We start from the raw sequence: 16,802 nt of genomic DNA, 5'->3' as shown, positions 1-16,802 counted from the left end.
CCCCCATCCTGACCGGTGCAGCCAGAGAAGCCACAGGGAGATGGGCATAGGAGCGGCTGCTCCCTCTGATCCCTCCTCCTCTTGATCCTGCTCCTTGCAGGTTCCCAAACATTCATTTATACTAAAGTGTGAATGACTTCCATTCCAGAAAACGACATCTGAATGCTTCACCCAGGTGGGTGGGGCACACACAGTGGAACTCCAGACAGGAGGAGGTCAAGCTCATCAGACATCGAACCCCGGCTCGTGCCATATGGTTGCACACCTCCGAAGCCCCCAGCACCCCACCACTGAGACCCACCTCGGCTGGAACAGAGGGCACTGGTCTCTGGACAACAGCAAGCAGGCAACACTGGCCTCTGGACAACACCAATACTCTTTATTCTGGAGAGTAAATGCCAAATGGCTAAGCAAGTGGGGGCAGCAAGTCCAGCTGAGGACCCCTCAGTCCGAGATGGAAAAGCTGGGGGAGGAAAAGGACACTCACTTACTTTTCAAAGCTCCAGACAGAAGCATGTGCCTCTAGATGCTTCTATCACATGGGCAAAACATGTGATCCTCTGGGGAGTTTTGATCAGCTTCTTAGGGTGGAGCAATGGGAACCAAAGCCAGTGAAACCAGCTTGGAGCTAGTTACGTTCAAGTCCTCATATGGGAAAGACTGGGGGCGATCTGACATCAGCGACCTCAATCTAGAATTCAGAGCTCGGTCTCCAGCTCCACGCAATAGCCAAGACCAAGGCTTCGGCTAGTAGTGCTGACGCATGGCCGCTAGGGGGCAGCAGGGATCTCGGGGTGCAGAAGGGCCTCCAGCTGCCTACGCGGTCCCATCGGGTCAAAAGTCCAGCTCAGGCATCAGAGTGTGCTTGGGGCGGCTGGGGGGCTCAGGTTCCTCCTCGGGAATGTTCCCTGAGAGGACTGTTCCCTCCCCGTGCTGGGACTGCCAGGCTCTCTGCTGGGCCGGCCAGTCCAGGTGCGCCCATCGGGGGTCAGGCCCCCCGACGACCTCGTCCACCAGGGCCTCCAGGTCAGGCGGGGGTTCGGGCCGCTCCACGAGGATGGGTGCGAAGGGCCCCACCAGCCAGGGCAGAGGCACGGCCTGCACCACCAGCTCCAGCAGCTCGTCCACGCACGCGTGGGCCCGGGCCATGCTGCCCCGGCCCTCTGCCAACACGGCCGCCGGCACGTCTCCGAAGCGGCGAGCGTCGGCAAAGGCGGCCTGCAGGGCGTCCACGCTGCGCCGCACCTCGGCCACCTTCTCCTGGGCACTGGAGGGCAGGCCCCGCACACTGGTCTCCAGCGCATCCACGGTACTCTGCAGCTCCTGCATCAGACTGCGGGACAGCACCAGAGTCTCCAGCTCCGCCTGCGGGGGGCGTGGGTGGGGATGGGTGGGAGCGGAGGGGCGGGGCCTCAGTGTCCAGGATGGACCGCTGCCGGGACCCCCATCTACCTCAGTTTCCCCGCAGACACTCCAACCAGCTGCCAGCTGACCTCAGCACTTGGTTGGAGCCTGGCAGCCCTGGACCTACCCAGAGCCCACTCTTCCCTCCCCTCCTCCTCCCATCCCCCACGCCATCCTACCTGGCTGTGACGCCTCCGGCCGTTCTCTAGGGGGCGCTGGCTCCAGTCCTCCCACAGCTCGTGCACCTTCCCGGGGCGGGCGGGGGTGATGGGGGTCACCCCGCACTGCATGCGGTGGATCTGTGCGAACCAGGACCATGATAGTCAGAGCTGGAGGGGCTGGAGAGTTGGGGGAACCAGGGCCCCAGTCTGGATCTGGCCTCAAAAAGCATTGGATGCAAATCTTCATGGCCTGCTGATCCAGCTTGGCTGGCCCATCTATTCTCTTCCCTGACCTTAGCCAAAACCTGTGACCTGAGGTACCCTTGAAGCTCAGACTCACTGCCGGCCCTCTGCCCAGGCTGGTGTCTCAGGTACACGCTCCCCGCCACCCACCTCCCCGCCAGGTTCACTCCAGTTCATTGTAAATGTCACCTCCTCCAAGAAGCCCTCCCGCCCCCCAAGCCTGGTTGGACCCCTCCTCTGGGTCTCACAGCATCCAGCATGCTCTCCTGTCATGACCCTTGTCCCCCTGTGAATGTCCTGGTTGGGGGGGGCACTGTGCCTTTAGTTCACAGGACAGGGCAGGTATGAGATGATTAATAGAAATAAACTGTGATCCATCCATACAACAGAACACAGTCTACCTCCATATCCGTGGGTCCTGCATCTGTGGATGGAACCACGATTTGGGGTTGCTTGAACCCAAAGATGCAGACCCACGGGATACAGAGGGCAAACCACATTAGGCCATTTTACAGAAGTGATTTGAGCATTTGTGGATTTTGGTATCTGTGGGGGGTGGTCCCGGAATAAATCTCTCACAGATTCCAAGGGATGAATGTATTATGTCACCTTAAAGAGGAAGGAAGTGCTGACAGGCTAAAACAGGGCTGAACCTTGAGGACATTCAGTCAGTTCAATCACTCAGTCGTGTCCGACTCTTTGCAACCCCATGGACTGCCCCATACCAGGCTTCCCTATCCATCACCAACTCCTGGAGCTTGCTCAAACTCAAGTCCATCAAGTGAGTGATGCCATCCAACCACCTCATCTTCTGTCATTCCCTTCTCCTCCCGCCTTCAATCTTTCCCAACATCAGGATTTTTTCCAATGAGTCAGTTCTTCGCATCAAGTGGCCCAAGTATTGGAGCTTCAGGTTCAGCATCAGACTTTCCAATGAATATTCAGGACTGATTTCCTTTAGGATTAACTGGTTTGATCTCCTTGCTGTCCAGGGACTCTCCAACAGTTTTCTCCAACACCACAGTTCAAAAGCATCAATTCTTCGTCACTGAGCATTCTTTATGGCCCAGGTCTTATATATACATGACTATTGGAAAAACCATAGCTTTAACTATATGAACCTTTGTTGGCAAAGTAATGTCTTTGCTTTTTAACATGCTGTCTAGGTTGGTCATAGCTTTTCTTCCATGGAGCAAGCATATTTTAATTTCATGGCTGCAGTCACCATCTACCATGACTTTGGAACCCAAGAAAATAAAGTCTGTCACTATTTCCATTGTTTCCCCCATCTATTTGCCATGAAGTGATGGGACTGGCTTCCATGATCTTGGTTTTTTGAATGCTGAATTTTAAGCCAGCTTTTTCACTCCTCTCTTTCACTTTCATCAAGAGGCTCTGTAGTTCCTCTTCGTTTTCTGCCATAAGGGTGGTGTCACCTGCATATCTGAGATTATTGATATTTCTCCCAGCAATCTTGATTCCAGCTTGTGCTTCATCCAGCCCACATTTTGCATGATGTACTCTGCTACTAGGGGCTTCCCTAATAGCTCAGTTGGTAAAGAATCCACCTGCAATGCAGGAGACCCCAGTTTGATTCCTGGGTTGGGAAGATCCACTGGAGAAGAGATAGGCTACCCACTCTAGTATTCTTGGGCTTCCCCAATGGCTCATCTGGTAAACAATCTGCCTACAAAATGGGAGACCTGGGTTCAATCCCTGGGTTGGGAAGATTCCCAGGAGAAAGGAACAGCTACCTACTCCAGTATGCTGGCTTGGAGAATTCCATGGACTGTATAGTCCATGGGGTCACAAAGAGTTGGACACGACTGAGTGACTTTCACTTTCACTTCACTCTGCATATAAGTTAAGTAAGCAGGGTGACAATATACAGCCTTGACGTACTCCTTTCCCAATTTTGAATGAGTCCATTGTTCCATGTCCAGTTCTAACTGTTGTTTCTTGACCTGCATACAGATTTCTCAGGGAGGCAGGTAAGGTGGTCTGGTATTCCCATCTCCTGAAGAATTTTCCAGTTTGTTGTGATCCACATAGTCAAAGGCTTTAGCGTAGTCAATAAAGCAGATGTTTTTCTGGAATTCTCTTGCTTTTTCTATGACCCAACAGATGTTGGCAATTTGATCTCTGGTTCCTCTGCCTTTTCTAAATCCAGCTTGACCATCTGGAAGTTCTCCATTCACGTACTGTTGAAGCCTAGCTTGAAGAATTTTCAGCATTCCTTTGCTAGCATGTGAGATGAGTGCAATTGTGCAGTAGTTTGAACATTCTTTGGCATTGCCTTTCTTTGGGATTGGAATGAAAACTGACCTTTTCCAGTCCTGTGGACACTGCTGAGTTTTCCAAATTTGCTGGCATATTGAGTGCAGCACTTTCATAGCATCATCTTTTAGGATGTGAAATAGCTCAGCTGGAATTCCATCACCTCCACTAGCTTTGTTTGTAGTGATGCTTCCTAAGACCCCTTGACTTCACATTCTAGGATGTTTGGCTCTGGGTGAGTGATCACACCATGGTGGTTATCCGCATCATGAAGATCTTTTTTGTATACTTCTTTTGTGTATTCTTGCCACCTCTTCTTAATACCTTCTGATTCTGTTAGGTCCACACCATTTCCTTCCTTTATTGTGTCCATCTTTGCATGAAATTCCCCCTTGGTATCTCTAATTTTCTTGAAGAGATCTCGAGTCTTTCCCAGTCTATTGTTGAGGACATTATGTGCAACGAAACTGGCCGACTCTGGTGCTCACAGGTGCCCTCTGGTGGCTATTTCAGGAAGGACAGACTGTGGGATCCAGGATGGGAAACCGAGACCAGGTGAGTCATCATCGGGGCTGCACCCAGGTGGAGGAAGGGGAGGATGTGCGCGGGTTAGGGTAGACTTTGAAGGCAGAGTTATCAGTACTGGCTGATGTGTCGGATGTGGGAGAGGAGGTGGAGAAGAGGGGAGTTGAGGGTAATTCCCAGGTTTTGGCTTGAGCCCTTGTTAGGACAGGGTTGCCATCAACTGAGATGAGGAGAAGGATGCAGGAGGAGCAGGTTGGGGGCATCTGAACCTATCAAGCCCAGAGAACATGTTCCTCTGGAGAGGGAAGGATGCACAATGAGGGAAGAAGCTGGGTTATGAACTCGAACCTAAATTCTGGGGAAGACGGGTTGGTGATGAGAGAACCTGAGGTACCTTCATCAGTTTTCCCATCTACCCTGAAAAGTAAAAATGAAAGTTGTATCTGACTCTTCGCATTGCTGAGGACTGTAGCCTGCCAGGCTCCTCTGTACTCTGTCCGTGGAATTCTCCAGGCAAGAAAACTAGAGTGGGTAGCCATTCCCTTCACCAGGGGAATCTTCCCAACCCAGGGATCGAACTAAAATCTCTTACATATCCTGCATTGGCAGGTGGGTTCTTTATCACCAGCAGCAGCTGGGAAGCCCTTCGCCTACCTTCAGTTCAGTTCAGTTCAATTCAGTCGCTCAGTCGTGTCCGACTCTTTGCGACCCCACGAATCACAGCACGCCAGGCCTCCCTGTCCATCACCAACTCCCGGAGTTCACTCAGACTCACGTCCATTGAGTCAGTGATGCCATCCAGCCATCTCATCCTCTGTCATCCCCTTCTCCTCCTGCCCCCAATCCCTCCCAGCATCAGAGTCTTTTCCAATGAGTCAACTCTTCGCATGAGGTGGCCAAAGTACTGGAGTTTCAGCTTTAGCATCATTCCTTCCAAAGAAATCCCAGGGCTGATCTCCTTTAGAATGGACTGGTTGGATCTCCTTGCAGTCCAAGGGACTCTCAAGAGTCTTCTCCAACACCACAGTTCAAAAGCATCAATTCTTCGGCGCTCAGCTTTCTTCACAGTCCAACTCATATCCATACATGACCACTGGAAAAACCATAGCCTTGACTAGACGGACCTTTGTTGGCAAAGTAATGGTCTACCTTAACCACCTGTAAATTCCAGGTCCTACTTCCGCTCCTCCACAAAGCCCCTCCAAGCCTCTCCAGGCTGAGCCTTGAGCCCCACCGAGTGCCTCCAGCCCCGGGTCCCTCTTCTGCCCCAGCCCTGCACATACACGCTTCAGCCTCCACCTTCAGACTAGCACAAGACTCGGCTGGCACTCAGTCCACGCGTGCTGGCCTGCATCACAGGGTGGGGAAGAGAGCTCTCACCAGCTCCAGGGTCTCCTGCAGCTGGGCCAGCATGTCCTGGGCATGGTGTTTCTTCTGCCTCAGTTTCCCCAGAGAGTGCTCATATGCCAGGTGGCGGAGCCGCGTGGACAGGGAACCAAGGCGCACGAAGTAACCCTGATGTTTCCGCTGCTCTTCCACCGAGCCCACTTCCGGGCCCTCAGCCTCCGCTGCCAGTGCCGCTGGAGGACAGAAGAGGGAAGGGAGTCACGGTGGCCACGCCCTCTGCTCCTGGGTGGATTAGCAGGCCAGGACACGGGGGTGGGGGTGAGTACTCCCAAATTTATAGTTCCCTTCTACAATATCAACTCATTCGACCATCCCCAAACCCTACGATGTAGACACGATTACTAGTTCTATTTACAGACGAGGAAAACCAAGGTACAGAGAGGTGAAGTCCCACAGGGTACAAGAGGCTGACCTGGGATTCGAACAGAAGCAACCAGAACTAGTCTACTCGAAGACTAGGTCTCTTTACCTCGGTTTTCCTCATCTGTAAATGGAGCTAATAACATTAAAGAATTGATTACGAGTGCGTGGCACACAATAGGTGCTTCAAAAATGCCTCACAGGGACTTCCTTGGTGGTTCAGTGGTTAAGATCCCGTGCTTCTATTGCAGGGACGTTCAATCCCTATTGGGGAACTAGGATCCCGTATGCTGCGCCCCATGGCCAAAAAATAAAGTAAATTTTAAAAATAATGCTTCACAGCCTTTCTGCCAAGGAGGGAGCACGGCTCCATGTACCTCTAGCGCTATGAAGCAGGCCAGATTGTGTCCAGGGCCAGAAGACAAGATGTAGAACCTTGAAGAATGGTGGGGTTTAAGGAAACCATGTAAAGGGGAGGACGCTATTCAACCCAAGTTTTTTGTTTTTTGTTTTTTTTTTTCCCCAAGGCATACCAGAAATCAGGTTTTGTAGGGCAAAAATTTGATTTTTCTTTTTTGCCATAGCATACAGCATGTGGGATCTCATCTCCCTGACCAGGGATCGAATCCGAGCCCCCTGCATTGGAAGGCAGAGTCTTAACCACTGGACCACTGGGGAAATCCCCGAAATATGATTTTAATTTTTATGTATATTTATTTATTTGGCTGCCTTGGGTCTTAGTTGCATCATGCGGACTCAGTTGCCTGAGGCATGTGGGATCTTAGTCCCTGGCCAGGGATTAAACCTGCGTCCCCTGCATTGCAAGGCGGATTCTTAACCACTGGACCACCAGGGGAAGTCCCTAGAAACCTGATTTTTAAATGAATGTGATGAATTAAACCATTTTAAAGGCACTGCACAGGCCAAATACTGCAATATGGAGCGCCACAGTCTGGAGGGTCACCAGTTTGAGACTGTGGCCCTCCAGTCTGTAAGTCCAGTACACTCTTGAGGGTCTGGGCAGTCAGATTTCTACTAGGATGTGGGCCAGGAGCCAAGTGGACTGGAACCCTGTGTTCCCTGCTGATGTGCTGTGTGGCCTTGGGTGAGTCTGGGACCTCTCTGATCTGTAGCCTCTAGAGGTGGGCCCTGGGCAGGAGGATTCAGGGGCGAATGGAGAGGCTGCTGGCCTTACCGAGCTCCTCCTCAGTCATGGGCAGGAAGTGGTCCACTAGCTCCTCTGACTTTTCCAGCACGACATCCATGGCGTGGCTCACGGATCGCTTCAGCTCCACACTCCAGCGGCGGCCCTGCCGGGCCAGGCCCACCATGCCTGTCACGCCGCTGGCCACCACACCCTTGGCCGAGGTCACCACCTGGCAGGAGGGGCCGAGCTCCAGGTGCTGTCAGCCTTGGTCTCCCTTCCCTTGCCCCCAGCTCCGGCAGGCTGTGAGGCAAGGACCCCTGGCCCTTGCCTGGCTCTGGGCCACTATTTCCCCGTCTTTAAGATTTTTCTTTTCTTTTTTTTTAATGTGGACCATTTTTAAAGTCTTTATTGAATGTGTTATATAGTACTGCTTCTGTTTATGGCTTGGTTTTTTGGTCAGGAGGCATGTGGGATCTCAGGTCCCCAATCCAGGATTGAACCCACACCCCCTGCATTGGAAGGAGAAGTCTTAACCACTGGGCCACCAGGGAAGTCCCACCCTTTTTATAAAATGCGGGAAAATCAGGTCTGTCCCTCACGGGGTTGTTGAAGGGAGGCTTAGCACAAGCTGGCACATATTAAGTGCTCAGTAAACATGGGTCTCTAATTGACATCTAATTTTCATCTGGCTGGTGGTGTCTCAAATTGACTGAAGCCTGACTGGGTCCTGGCCCAGGTATCGAGGTCGGGTCTGGGAGGAGGCTGCATTTCTCACTCCCACCTCCACCGCCCCCACATAGGTTCCCACATGATCTGGTGGTGCTGGGGGGTTACCGTCTCTGAAGGTTGCTGGAGAAAGGGCAGTTTCTCTTCCAGCTTGTCCAGGCCCCTGCAGGCAAGATCATTCACTGTGGCCACTGGAGACAGAGAGGCAGGGAGTGAGAATCGGGAAGATGTCAAGGGAACTAGGGACACACAGAGAGTCATGGAGGGAGGGGATGCTGGAGGGAGAGACAGGAAAAAGAGAGAGACACACACAGGGGGAAAGAAATAGGGAGGGGGCACCTGGCTGGTCCCCTGCAAGGGGCTGGGGGTCCTGAGGCTGTGGGTGGGCCATCAGGCGGGACCCTGCCTCTCTGCCCTTCCCGCCTCTGCTCTCCCATCAGTGCCGCCAGCACCAAAGTGACTCCTCACCCATGTCCAGCTCAGACACCTCAGCAAGCAGGTTCAAGATCACACAAACCAGCTGAGAAGAAGGGAGAGTGAGGCCCCGGGCTGGAACCCTCAGGTGATCCCCTTCCTCAGTCAGATGTAAGACCAGGGGTCTCTCTGCCTGCCACCACACCCCTGGGTTGGACCCCTGAGCTGGTTACAGGCTCAGGATGGGTGGGGACTGGGACAGAGGGGCAGACAGGGGAGGGAGATCGGACAGGCAGAGGGACCCAAGGTACATCCGGCTAGTCAAAGGGAGGAGGACAGTGAGACAGACACATGGGAACCAAAAGGGCGGACACAGAAACAGCTAAGGGCAGGTGGCCAGGTGATCAAACCACAGAGGGACAAATAAGAGGGGAACAGAGGGGAAGATGGGAAACAAACAGGGGAAAATGGGGCAGGCAGATCGACCCAGAGAGGGTGATGCAGGTGGGTGGGGACAGACAGGCGGGCAAACGAAAGGCACACAGTTTAGGCAATACTGTGCTGCAGGACTTCCCTGGGGAAGTCCAGTGGTTAAGACTCTATCCCTCCATTGCAGGGGGTGCAAGTCTGATCCCTGGTCAGGGAACTAAGACCTCACATGATGAGGGGCGTGGCCAAAAAGAAAAAAGGACTGCAGAGGCACATTCAACTCAGGGGGCTCCTTGTAGTGGAGCCTGAGAGGGCAGGGCAGTGGGAAAAGCACAGGACTCAGGACGCTAGCCGGGGGAACTCACGCTGGGGCTGCAGGTGGCTGAGCAGTGGCTGGGCATGGTCCAGGGCTCGGGTAGTCAGGTCACACACGCAGTGTTCAGCCAGGCGGCAGGCGGAGCCCAGCAGCGGGTGTCTGTCCTTGGCGGCACTGTAAGCCTCGGAGACTGCGCTGCACGTGGCCCTGATCAGGGGAAGGGCAGCCACGCGCTGCACCACGCTCTGCAGGAAGGGGTGGCATCAGAGGGGTCCCAGATGGAGGTGGGGGGCTCAGCCACCAGCTGGAGAGCCCGCTCATCCTCTCTGGGCCAGGATGAGGGGGAGGGAAGTGTATTGAGTGCAGCTGCCTACAGACAATGGAGACCCTCATGCAGGTGTTTAGGGCTCTAATTCCCAACAGCAGACACACAGCAGGGCTAGTTCTGAAGGAACTGGTCTGCTTCAGAAGCCTTTCAGGCTACAGTCCATGGTGTCACAAAAAGTTGGACACAACTGAACACACACACACACACACACACACACGGCATAGCCTCTGGACCATCTGAGTTCAGTTCTGGTTCCAACGCTTTCGAGCTGTATGGACTTGGGCAACTATGTGAACTGCTCTGTGCCTCAGTCTCCTTATCTGTGAAACGGGCTTCAAGGGCTGTGAAGGGGATTCAAGGAGTCATTGTACATGAAGCGCTTGGACCAGTGAATGATGCAGACTGTATGCTGTGATTGATGCTGTTATTGTTGTTATTGTTTTGTTGAGAGTGCCATGATGGTGGACACAGAAACAGAGAGATACAGGCAGAGAGAGGGAGAGGGTTGAGCAGAGGCCAGGTAAGCTGGCTGGGAGTGTCTGGAGAGACTCTCCTCCCTGGGCCTCACTTTGCCCCTCTGGGAAATGGGTAGAATGGCCCTCCCCCAGCTATGGTCCAAAATGCCCTCAGAGCAAGGTGCTCAAAGCAAGGGGGGTGACCCAGTCTGAAACTGTCCCCTGAGGGGCTGTCCCCCTACCCTCTCCTGAGCTGAGCTCCGTGGGAGACACAGCCCCTCACCTGCTGATCCTGCTCCCACAAGCTGGGTCCAGGGGCCTGAGCCGCCTCGTCTTCTGACATGCCTACTGCAAACAGGTTCACCCTGGGGGGCAGGACAGAGTGACAGGCCCTTGCACGCCAGCCCTCCCAGCTCCCGCCCAGGCCCTGGGTTCTGTCCAGCTGGGCTTGGTGACCCAGGCAAGTCTCGTCTCCTCTTGGGGTCTCAGCTTCCTCATCTAAAGATGTGAAAATGATGATACCTACCTCAGAGCATCCTGGGCAGGGACAATGCATGTACGGGGCACTGCACACAGTAGGTGCATACTTCCCAGGTGACTCAAATGGTAGAGAATCTACCCACAATTCGGGAGACCTGCTGGGTCGGGAAGATCCCCTGGAGAAGGGAATGGCTACCCACTCCAGCATTCTTGCCTGGAGAATTCCATGGACAGAGGAGCCTGGCAGGCTGTAGTCCATGGGGTTGCAAAGAGTCAGACACGACTGAGCGACTAACACTTTCACTTCAGGAAACCTCTGGCAGGATGGGGGCATGTTAGTGATTCAAAGCATGGGCTCTGTGGGGAGAGATACCTAAGATCGAGTCCTTCCTGCCATTACCTGTTGTGTGACTTTGGGCAAATGCCTTCACCTGTGTGGGCTGCTTTCTCCTCTGCAAAGTGAAGGAGATCCCTGTTACCCCCAGCCCAGGGATGGAATCGTGCAAGCAGTCCCCAGCAGGGATGCAGGTGGAGTGGGAGCCACAGAATACCAGTAAACTCACAGTCCAGTCTGACACACAGGGAAACTGAGGCACACAACAGGTCCATGCTGGGCCCAAGGTCACTCAGCTAAGTAGACTCAGAGAGAGAGTTCGACCTCAGACTCCCCGCCTGCAGTTCTCCCCCTGTCCCCACCCCTGCATCCTCAGAGCCCTAGTCCTCGCCCAACAGGGTCCTGAGCTTTTGCCAACTGGGACAAGGGTCTCAGCCACCTGCTGCGGCCTATCACACCCCACCTCCTACCAAGCCGCTGGACGCTAGACCGTCCACCCACTCACTGGGGCCCCCGGGGATCTGCTGGGCTGTCCTGGATGCCGCCCGCGCGGCACTCACCTGCGCGCGTTCAGCTTCAGCCCCCAGGTTCAGCCACAGACCCTAGACTCGGACTCCAGTCTCCGCCCCCAGGCTTCCCCGCCCGCCTTATAGAGACTTGGGGGCGGGGCCGCGGGGGACTGACCAATAGAGAGAGGCCATGAGGGGGCGTGCCCTGGGCGGGTCTCCAGACCCCAGCTCTATCCAGGGGCTCCCAGAGCGCCCTGCAGTTGTCATAGCAACTTGGGGACGCTGGCTACACAAGAATTGAGGTACTTTCCTTGGCCCTCACTGCTGTTGCTTCAGAGACGGTGGAGGGCCATCATAGCCCCCTAACCTCTTCACCCAGTGACCTTGGGCAAGTCCTCAAGGTCTTTCTTTTTGCTTTTAAAAATCTGCCACTTAACTAAGCCAGGAGAGAGGTCGGCTCATTCCTTTCCATCCCCATTTTACAGATGAGCAAAGTGAGGATCAGAATGCTTAAATCAGGAAATTCCCTAGCAGTCCAGTGGTTAGGACTCCACACTCTCACTGCAGAGTGCCTGAGTTCAATCCCTGGTAAGCTGCGTAGCGCTGCCAAAAAAAATAAAAAATAAAAATGTTTAAACCACTTGCCTTGGCTCACCCAGCGATTGGGGGATCTGATTCAAACCCAGCTCTGCCAGACTCCAGAACCCTTGCGTTTATTGCCACAGTTGGAATGACCACCCACACCTGGAAGGACCACCCACGTGGGCATGACCCTCCTTCCAAGGAAATGCAAAAGAAGAGCATGCCCCAAACATCCCAAGGACCCCCCAGTCTGACCTCGAGCCCCACCATACACAACATTGTGTTGGCAGGTGGCCCTGAGGTTCCAGAGCTGTGAAAACACAGTCCCCTGGGCCCCTGCCCATTTGTTCAGCCCCATCTAGCCTTCCCACGCTTGCCCTGGGCAGCTACCCTGCCCTGGTTATCACAGGCCAGCATGAAAAATTGTTTGGAGCCCTGAAGCAATCAGGTTTAATTTAAACCTTCCCCAGGACACAAGCTCTGGCAGGAATCCACTGGTAAAATGACACCCTGGGCAATGGTCAAGGTTTTATTTCCAGTTAAATCCAGGGATGGGGAGGGGAGGAAGAGAATAAATCCCAATGGCTATCCATTTGGGATTTCATGGCATACCTCTCCTTTCCTCCTTCTGTATCCTGGAGACCTAAGAATTTTACTTGAGAGATGCAAGGAGCACAATGAAACCATCCACTTCTGTTCAACAATTATTTATTAGTGAAGCTCCACCTGATGCAAAGAGCCAACTCTTTGGAAAAGACCCTGATACTAGGAAAGATTGAGGACAAGAGAAGAAGGTGGAAATAGAGGATGATCTGGTTATTAGATAGCATCACTGACTCAATAGACATGAATTTGAGCAAACTCCAGGAGACTGTGGAAGACACAGAAGCCTGGCCCATGGATCGCAAAGAGTCAGACAGGGCTTAACAACAATACAGTCTGACTCCAAGCTGAGTGATGCTGGATAAAAGGAAATCGAGTCCGAGGTCCTGCACTCAGAAAACCACACACAAAGTGGGAGACAGAGCCAGATTGACACAACTTCAGTGTGGGGCCAGGGCAGGCTGGAGGAGCCAGAGACCAAGAGGTCTGAGAGATAGGGGGAAAGAAATTTCTGGAAGAGGATACAGCGTGAGCAAAGGCAATAAAGAAGGAAGGTTCAAAGCGTGTTTCCGGAAGCCTGGATGAAACAGATTCCAGAAACTATGGGAAGCCCAGTCTCACCCTTAGAAGGGGGGATTATTTGCTAAGTGGGGTGCACTGGCCTATGAAGACTTGCCTCCCCACCCCAGCCCTAGTCCCCGCCCCGGGCTTCAATGGGACTCAGCCGCAGCCAGGAGCGTCTGGCCCTTCAAGGCCTCAGGGCCGGCACAGCGTGTGTGATTCCGGAAGAACATCTTGTCTTCATTGGCTACCAGCCAACGATAGAGGTCGGCCAGGTTCTGGTCACAGATCCAGGGGTTATTAGAGATGTCAAAGCCGTCCTTGAGGTTCCTGGCAGCCTTCCCCAGGGAGGTCCAGAGGCCTGCGGGCACCGTGGTCAGCAAGTTGTTGGAGAGATCCAGCATGTCCAGTTTCTGCAGACCTCGGAAGGCGCTGGCTGCCACCGAGGCCAGCCTGTTGTCATTCAGGAAGAGGTAGCGCAGTTTTGGCTGGGGGGCCAGAAGGCCCTCTCCGAGCACCTGCAGTCTATTGCCCTCCAGATGCAGCCGTTCCAAGTTCAAGGGGCCCCTCAGAAGGTCAGGGGGCAATGTCTGCAGCTGGTTATTGCTAAGGTCAAGGGTGAGCAGGTCGGTGAAATTCTCCAGGAGCCCAGGGGGCAGGGAGTAGAGCTGGTTCTCAGACAGGTCTAGATGTCGTAGGGCTTTCAGGCCGTGCAGCCATGAGGCTTCCAGAAACTTCAGCTGGTTTCCCTTCAGCACCAGGGTGCAGAGGGCAGCCGAGACCCGGAAGAAGCCAGGGGACAGCCCGGTCAGGGAATTGCGGGTCAGGTCGAGCACCTTTAGCTGGGGCACGGGCAGCAGGAACTTGGGGGAGAGGTCCTCCAGTCGGTTGCTGGAAAGGTGGAGTTCCTGGAGGTTAGGGATGCCCTGGAGGAAGTCGGCAGGCAGCTGAGTCAGGTTGAAGAACTCCATGGCCAGAAAGATGGTGTCAGCTGGGAGGCTGTGGGGGATTTGGGCAGGTGGCTGGCAGGAGATGGAGCTGCCATTGACTGAGGAGAACACCAGACAGGCTTCAGGATTTGGGGTGACCCCCTGGGCTGAGACTACAGATAGCAGCAACAGGAAGATTCTAGAAAGATGGGAGTCCCAGCCCACCAGGCTGCAGGCAATGACAAAAAAGAGCTTAATAAGTCAAAACTAAGATATTAGATACCCAGCAAGATAAAAATACACCCAGAATCTGCCTGCTTCTTACCATCTCTACTCTCACCAACCCGGACCCTGCCATTGCTTTGCTGGGCTGTAATAATGGAGTCACTTCCTCTCTTAGCTTCCACCCTCCCTCCCCCCGCCCCCCAGAGCTGCCAGAAGTAACTCCTGTTCTAGGAAGAATTATAATTCTACAAAAGCCTGAGTTTCTTAGTCTGATCCTTAAATACTACCCTTTCCTATTGCCAGTCCAACCTCAATGCGCTATTATTTGCAGTTTAACTTGCTAATTTCTTCTGCTCTCACTTGTTTTCTGGGTCATTCTTATCTCCCTGGTTCCGTGTTTTGAAGGCAGAGCCCACAAACTTTTATTCATCCTGCAAACTGCCAGCTCCAATGCCCCCTCCTTTCCACAAAGCTTTCTTGACTCTTCCAAGCAGAAAACTGTTTCCTCTTGGGAAACAGTTGGGGCTTCTGCTCCTCATGGGCCCTCCAGCAGTGATGCCCCAAGCCCAGCAGCACTAGAGACCACCTGAACACCCTTAGTCGCTACAATCCATGGGCCACTTGGGGTTCCTGTGCTGTGTGTATGTGTCAACTACAAATTGACACCTACCATCTACTGCTACAAGGATTAAATCTCATGCTGCTGCAGCTGCTGATTTTCAACACCCCCTGAAAGGAGTTCAGGGTGAAGAGCAGAAATGAGGCGCTCTGTGCTCCGGGGTGAAGGGTGAGGTGGCAGTGGGCGGGGGCAACTGGCAGGACAGGTCTTCAGGTACTTATTTTGAGAGCTAGTTTTATGAGTCCAGTCCTTGTATCTCCTTATATGTAGAAAAGCACTAAAATCCTTCCTAGTGATGAGTGCTCCCTGTGACTAGCAGAAAGCTTCTACCAAAAAAAATTAAAAAAAAAAAAATATAGGCTTGATTGCATGTACTCCCTCTATACTGACCTCCCCACCCCTGCCTCTTTGGAGCAGTCTCTTAGAGCTATCTGAGGTGCTGTTTCCCAGGTTGTCGTCCTCATTTTGCCCCAAATAAAACTGAACTTGCAACTCTCACATTATGCATTTTCTATGTCGACATACGGGAGTGAGTCTGTCCTTTGGAGCAGCCTGAGTGTCAGTCTGCTCCAGCCTGCAGGCCAGTGTCTGGACCTGGAGCTTCAGTGGGTCAGACAGACTGTCCGTATATCTCCGCATTGTTGGTGTCCGTTCTGCCCAGGACAGGTTGGGTGGGGACCTACCTCTGTTTTTGCTCTGGGTTCCGAGAGGACATGGTGGCCTCTCTCTTTTCCATCCAGGTTCTCTTGGTCTGGCAAGGTGACCTTATACCGGCCTAAACTCGGGGCAGGAGCAGCAACCGTAGGGAAGTCTCCACCCACATCCTGTTCCTGATAGGGGCTGACCTGAGCCAGGCGGCTGGGGGGTGCGGGGGAGGGGGGTGTGCGGGGGAGGGGGGCGGTGGCGGGGGAGGGGTCAGGATTGCAAAATTGCTTCCTGGCAAGGGAAGGACAGGAAGGGAGGGGGCTGCCCACCCCTTTCTTGACCCTGTTTCTACCTAGTTTTTCTTTCCCTCGAGTCCTGCTTTTGGAGAGTGGGTACCCAAGGGTCTCTGGGGCTGAGTTCCCACATCTCCTAACCTAGGAATCAAGGGTCAGGTTTGCAAGGTGCCAGTCTGTCCTGGGGGAATGGGGACACCTCTTTGAGCAAGAGGTACTATTTACAATAAATTTGAGCAACCTGGAAACTCAGTGGAGAGAATAACAACAACAACAAAACACTTGTCTTAAATTCATGACATATTTTAAATAAAATCATTTTAAAAAATAGAATTCAAAAGCAAGTGATGCCAAAAGTCCCCACAAAAACAAAACAAAAGTCCCCACAGTCTTTGAACAATGGCCGGTGCTGTGTGCTAAGTTGCTTCAGTCATGTCTGACTCTTTGCGACCCCATGGACTGTAGCCCACCAGGCTCCTCTGTCCATGGGATTTCTTGGGCAATAATACTGGAGTTGAAGGAGGAAAAGAAAAGGCCAAACTGACTCCATCTTGAAAAAGAAGGAAACTCCATCTTACATTCCTAGTGAACTTTGGACTATGTGCCTGGTACCCATGGAGATCACATACCTATGGCCAATAGGCCTCCCAGACTGGTAGACACCAGATTCCATACCAAGATTTCCCTTCTTTTAGGAATTTGGGGGTGTGGGCTTGAGCACGTGCACTTAAGGTACATAAGGTTTTCACAAAATCAGTCAGGGTCCCTGGCTCAAGAGGAAACCGTGCCTAGGACCCTCCAGCGTAGTAAACTGCATTCCACAATCCACG

At 53.2% G+C, this 16,802-nt stretch overlaps 2 protein-coding genes across 3 annotated transcripts; both read right to left on the bottom strand.

The window, feature by feature from the left end:
• Positions 1–362: 362 nt before the first annotated feature.
• Positions 363–11,645, bottom strand: PLIN5 (perilipin 5). Of its 2 annotated transcripts, XM_055566644.1 has the most exons (9): positions 11,567–11,619; positions 11,073–11,124; positions 10,476–10,557; positions 9,459–9,654; positions 8,359–8,441; positions 7,573–7,753; positions 5,991–6,190; positions 1,584–1,703; positions 363–1,365 (listed from the first exon to the last, which is right to left on the bottom strand). In XM_055566644.1, exons 3-9 carry the CDS (start codon positions 10,533–10,535, stop codon positions 835–837), a joined length of 1,371 nt encoding a protein of 456 aa, XP_055422619.1. In that variant the 5' UTR covers positions 10,536–10,557; positions 11,073–11,124; positions 11,567–11,619; the 3' UTR covers positions 363–834. The 2 variants fall into 2 exon arrangements, with proteins under 2 accessions (XP_055422619.1, XP_055422618.1); XM_055566643.1 differs by lacking the exon at positions 11,073–11,124 and having other exon boundaries at positions 11,567–11,645.
• Positions 11,646–12,796: 1,151 nt separating this feature from the next.
• Positions 12,797–15,779, bottom strand: LRG1 (leucine rich alpha-2-glycoprotein 1). The gene is made up of 2 exons (XM_055566642.1): positions 15,718–15,779; positions 12,797–14,419 (listed from the first exon to the last, which is right to left on the bottom strand). The coding sequence occupies exons 1-2, from the start codon at positions 15,768–15,770 to the stop codon at positions 13,411–13,413; spliced, it is 1,062 nt and encodes a 353-aa protein (XP_055422617.1). The 5' UTR covers positions 15,771–15,779; the 3' UTR covers positions 12,797–13,410.
• Positions 15,780–16,802: the final 1,023 nt, after the last annotated feature.

The sequence above is a fragment of the Bubalus kerabau genome, chromosome 1 (genome assembly GCF_029407905.1).
Source record: "Bubalus kerabau isolate K-KA32 ecotype Philippines breed swamp buffalo chromosome 1, PCC_UOA_SB_1v2, whole genome shotgun sequence".
Lineage (NCBI taxonomy): Eukaryota > Metazoa > Chordata > Mammalia > Artiodactyla > Bovidae > Bubalus > Bubalus kerabau.
Note: the sequence above shows the minus strand (reverse complement) of the source record. Positions and strands in the feature narration are given on the sequence as shown.

Excerpts from the sequence above, each read along its gene's own strand:
- PLIN5 (XM_055566643.1), bottom strand. The coding sequence starts at position 10,535 with ATGTCAGAAGACGAGGCGGCTCAGGCCCCTGGACCCAGCTTGTGGGAG. Across the intron at positions 9,655-10,475 it reads TGTGGGAGCAGGATCAGCAG|AGCGTGGTGCAGCGCGTGGC; the intron begins GTGAGGGGCTGT and ends CCCTTCCTGCAG. Across the intron at positions 8,442-9,458 it reads CAGCCACCTGCAGCCCCAGC|TGGCCACAGTGAATGATCTT; the intron begins GTGAGTTCCCCC and ends CTCTGTCTCCAG.
- LRG1 (XM_055566642.1), bottom strand. The coding sequence starts at position 15,770 with ATGGAAAAGAGAGAGGCCACCATGTCCTCTCGGAACCCAGAGCAAAAA. Across the intron at positions 14,420-15,717 it reads AACCCAGAGCAAAAACAGAG|CCTGGTGGGCTGGGACTCCC; the intron begins GTAGGTCCCCAC and ends CATTGCCTGCAG.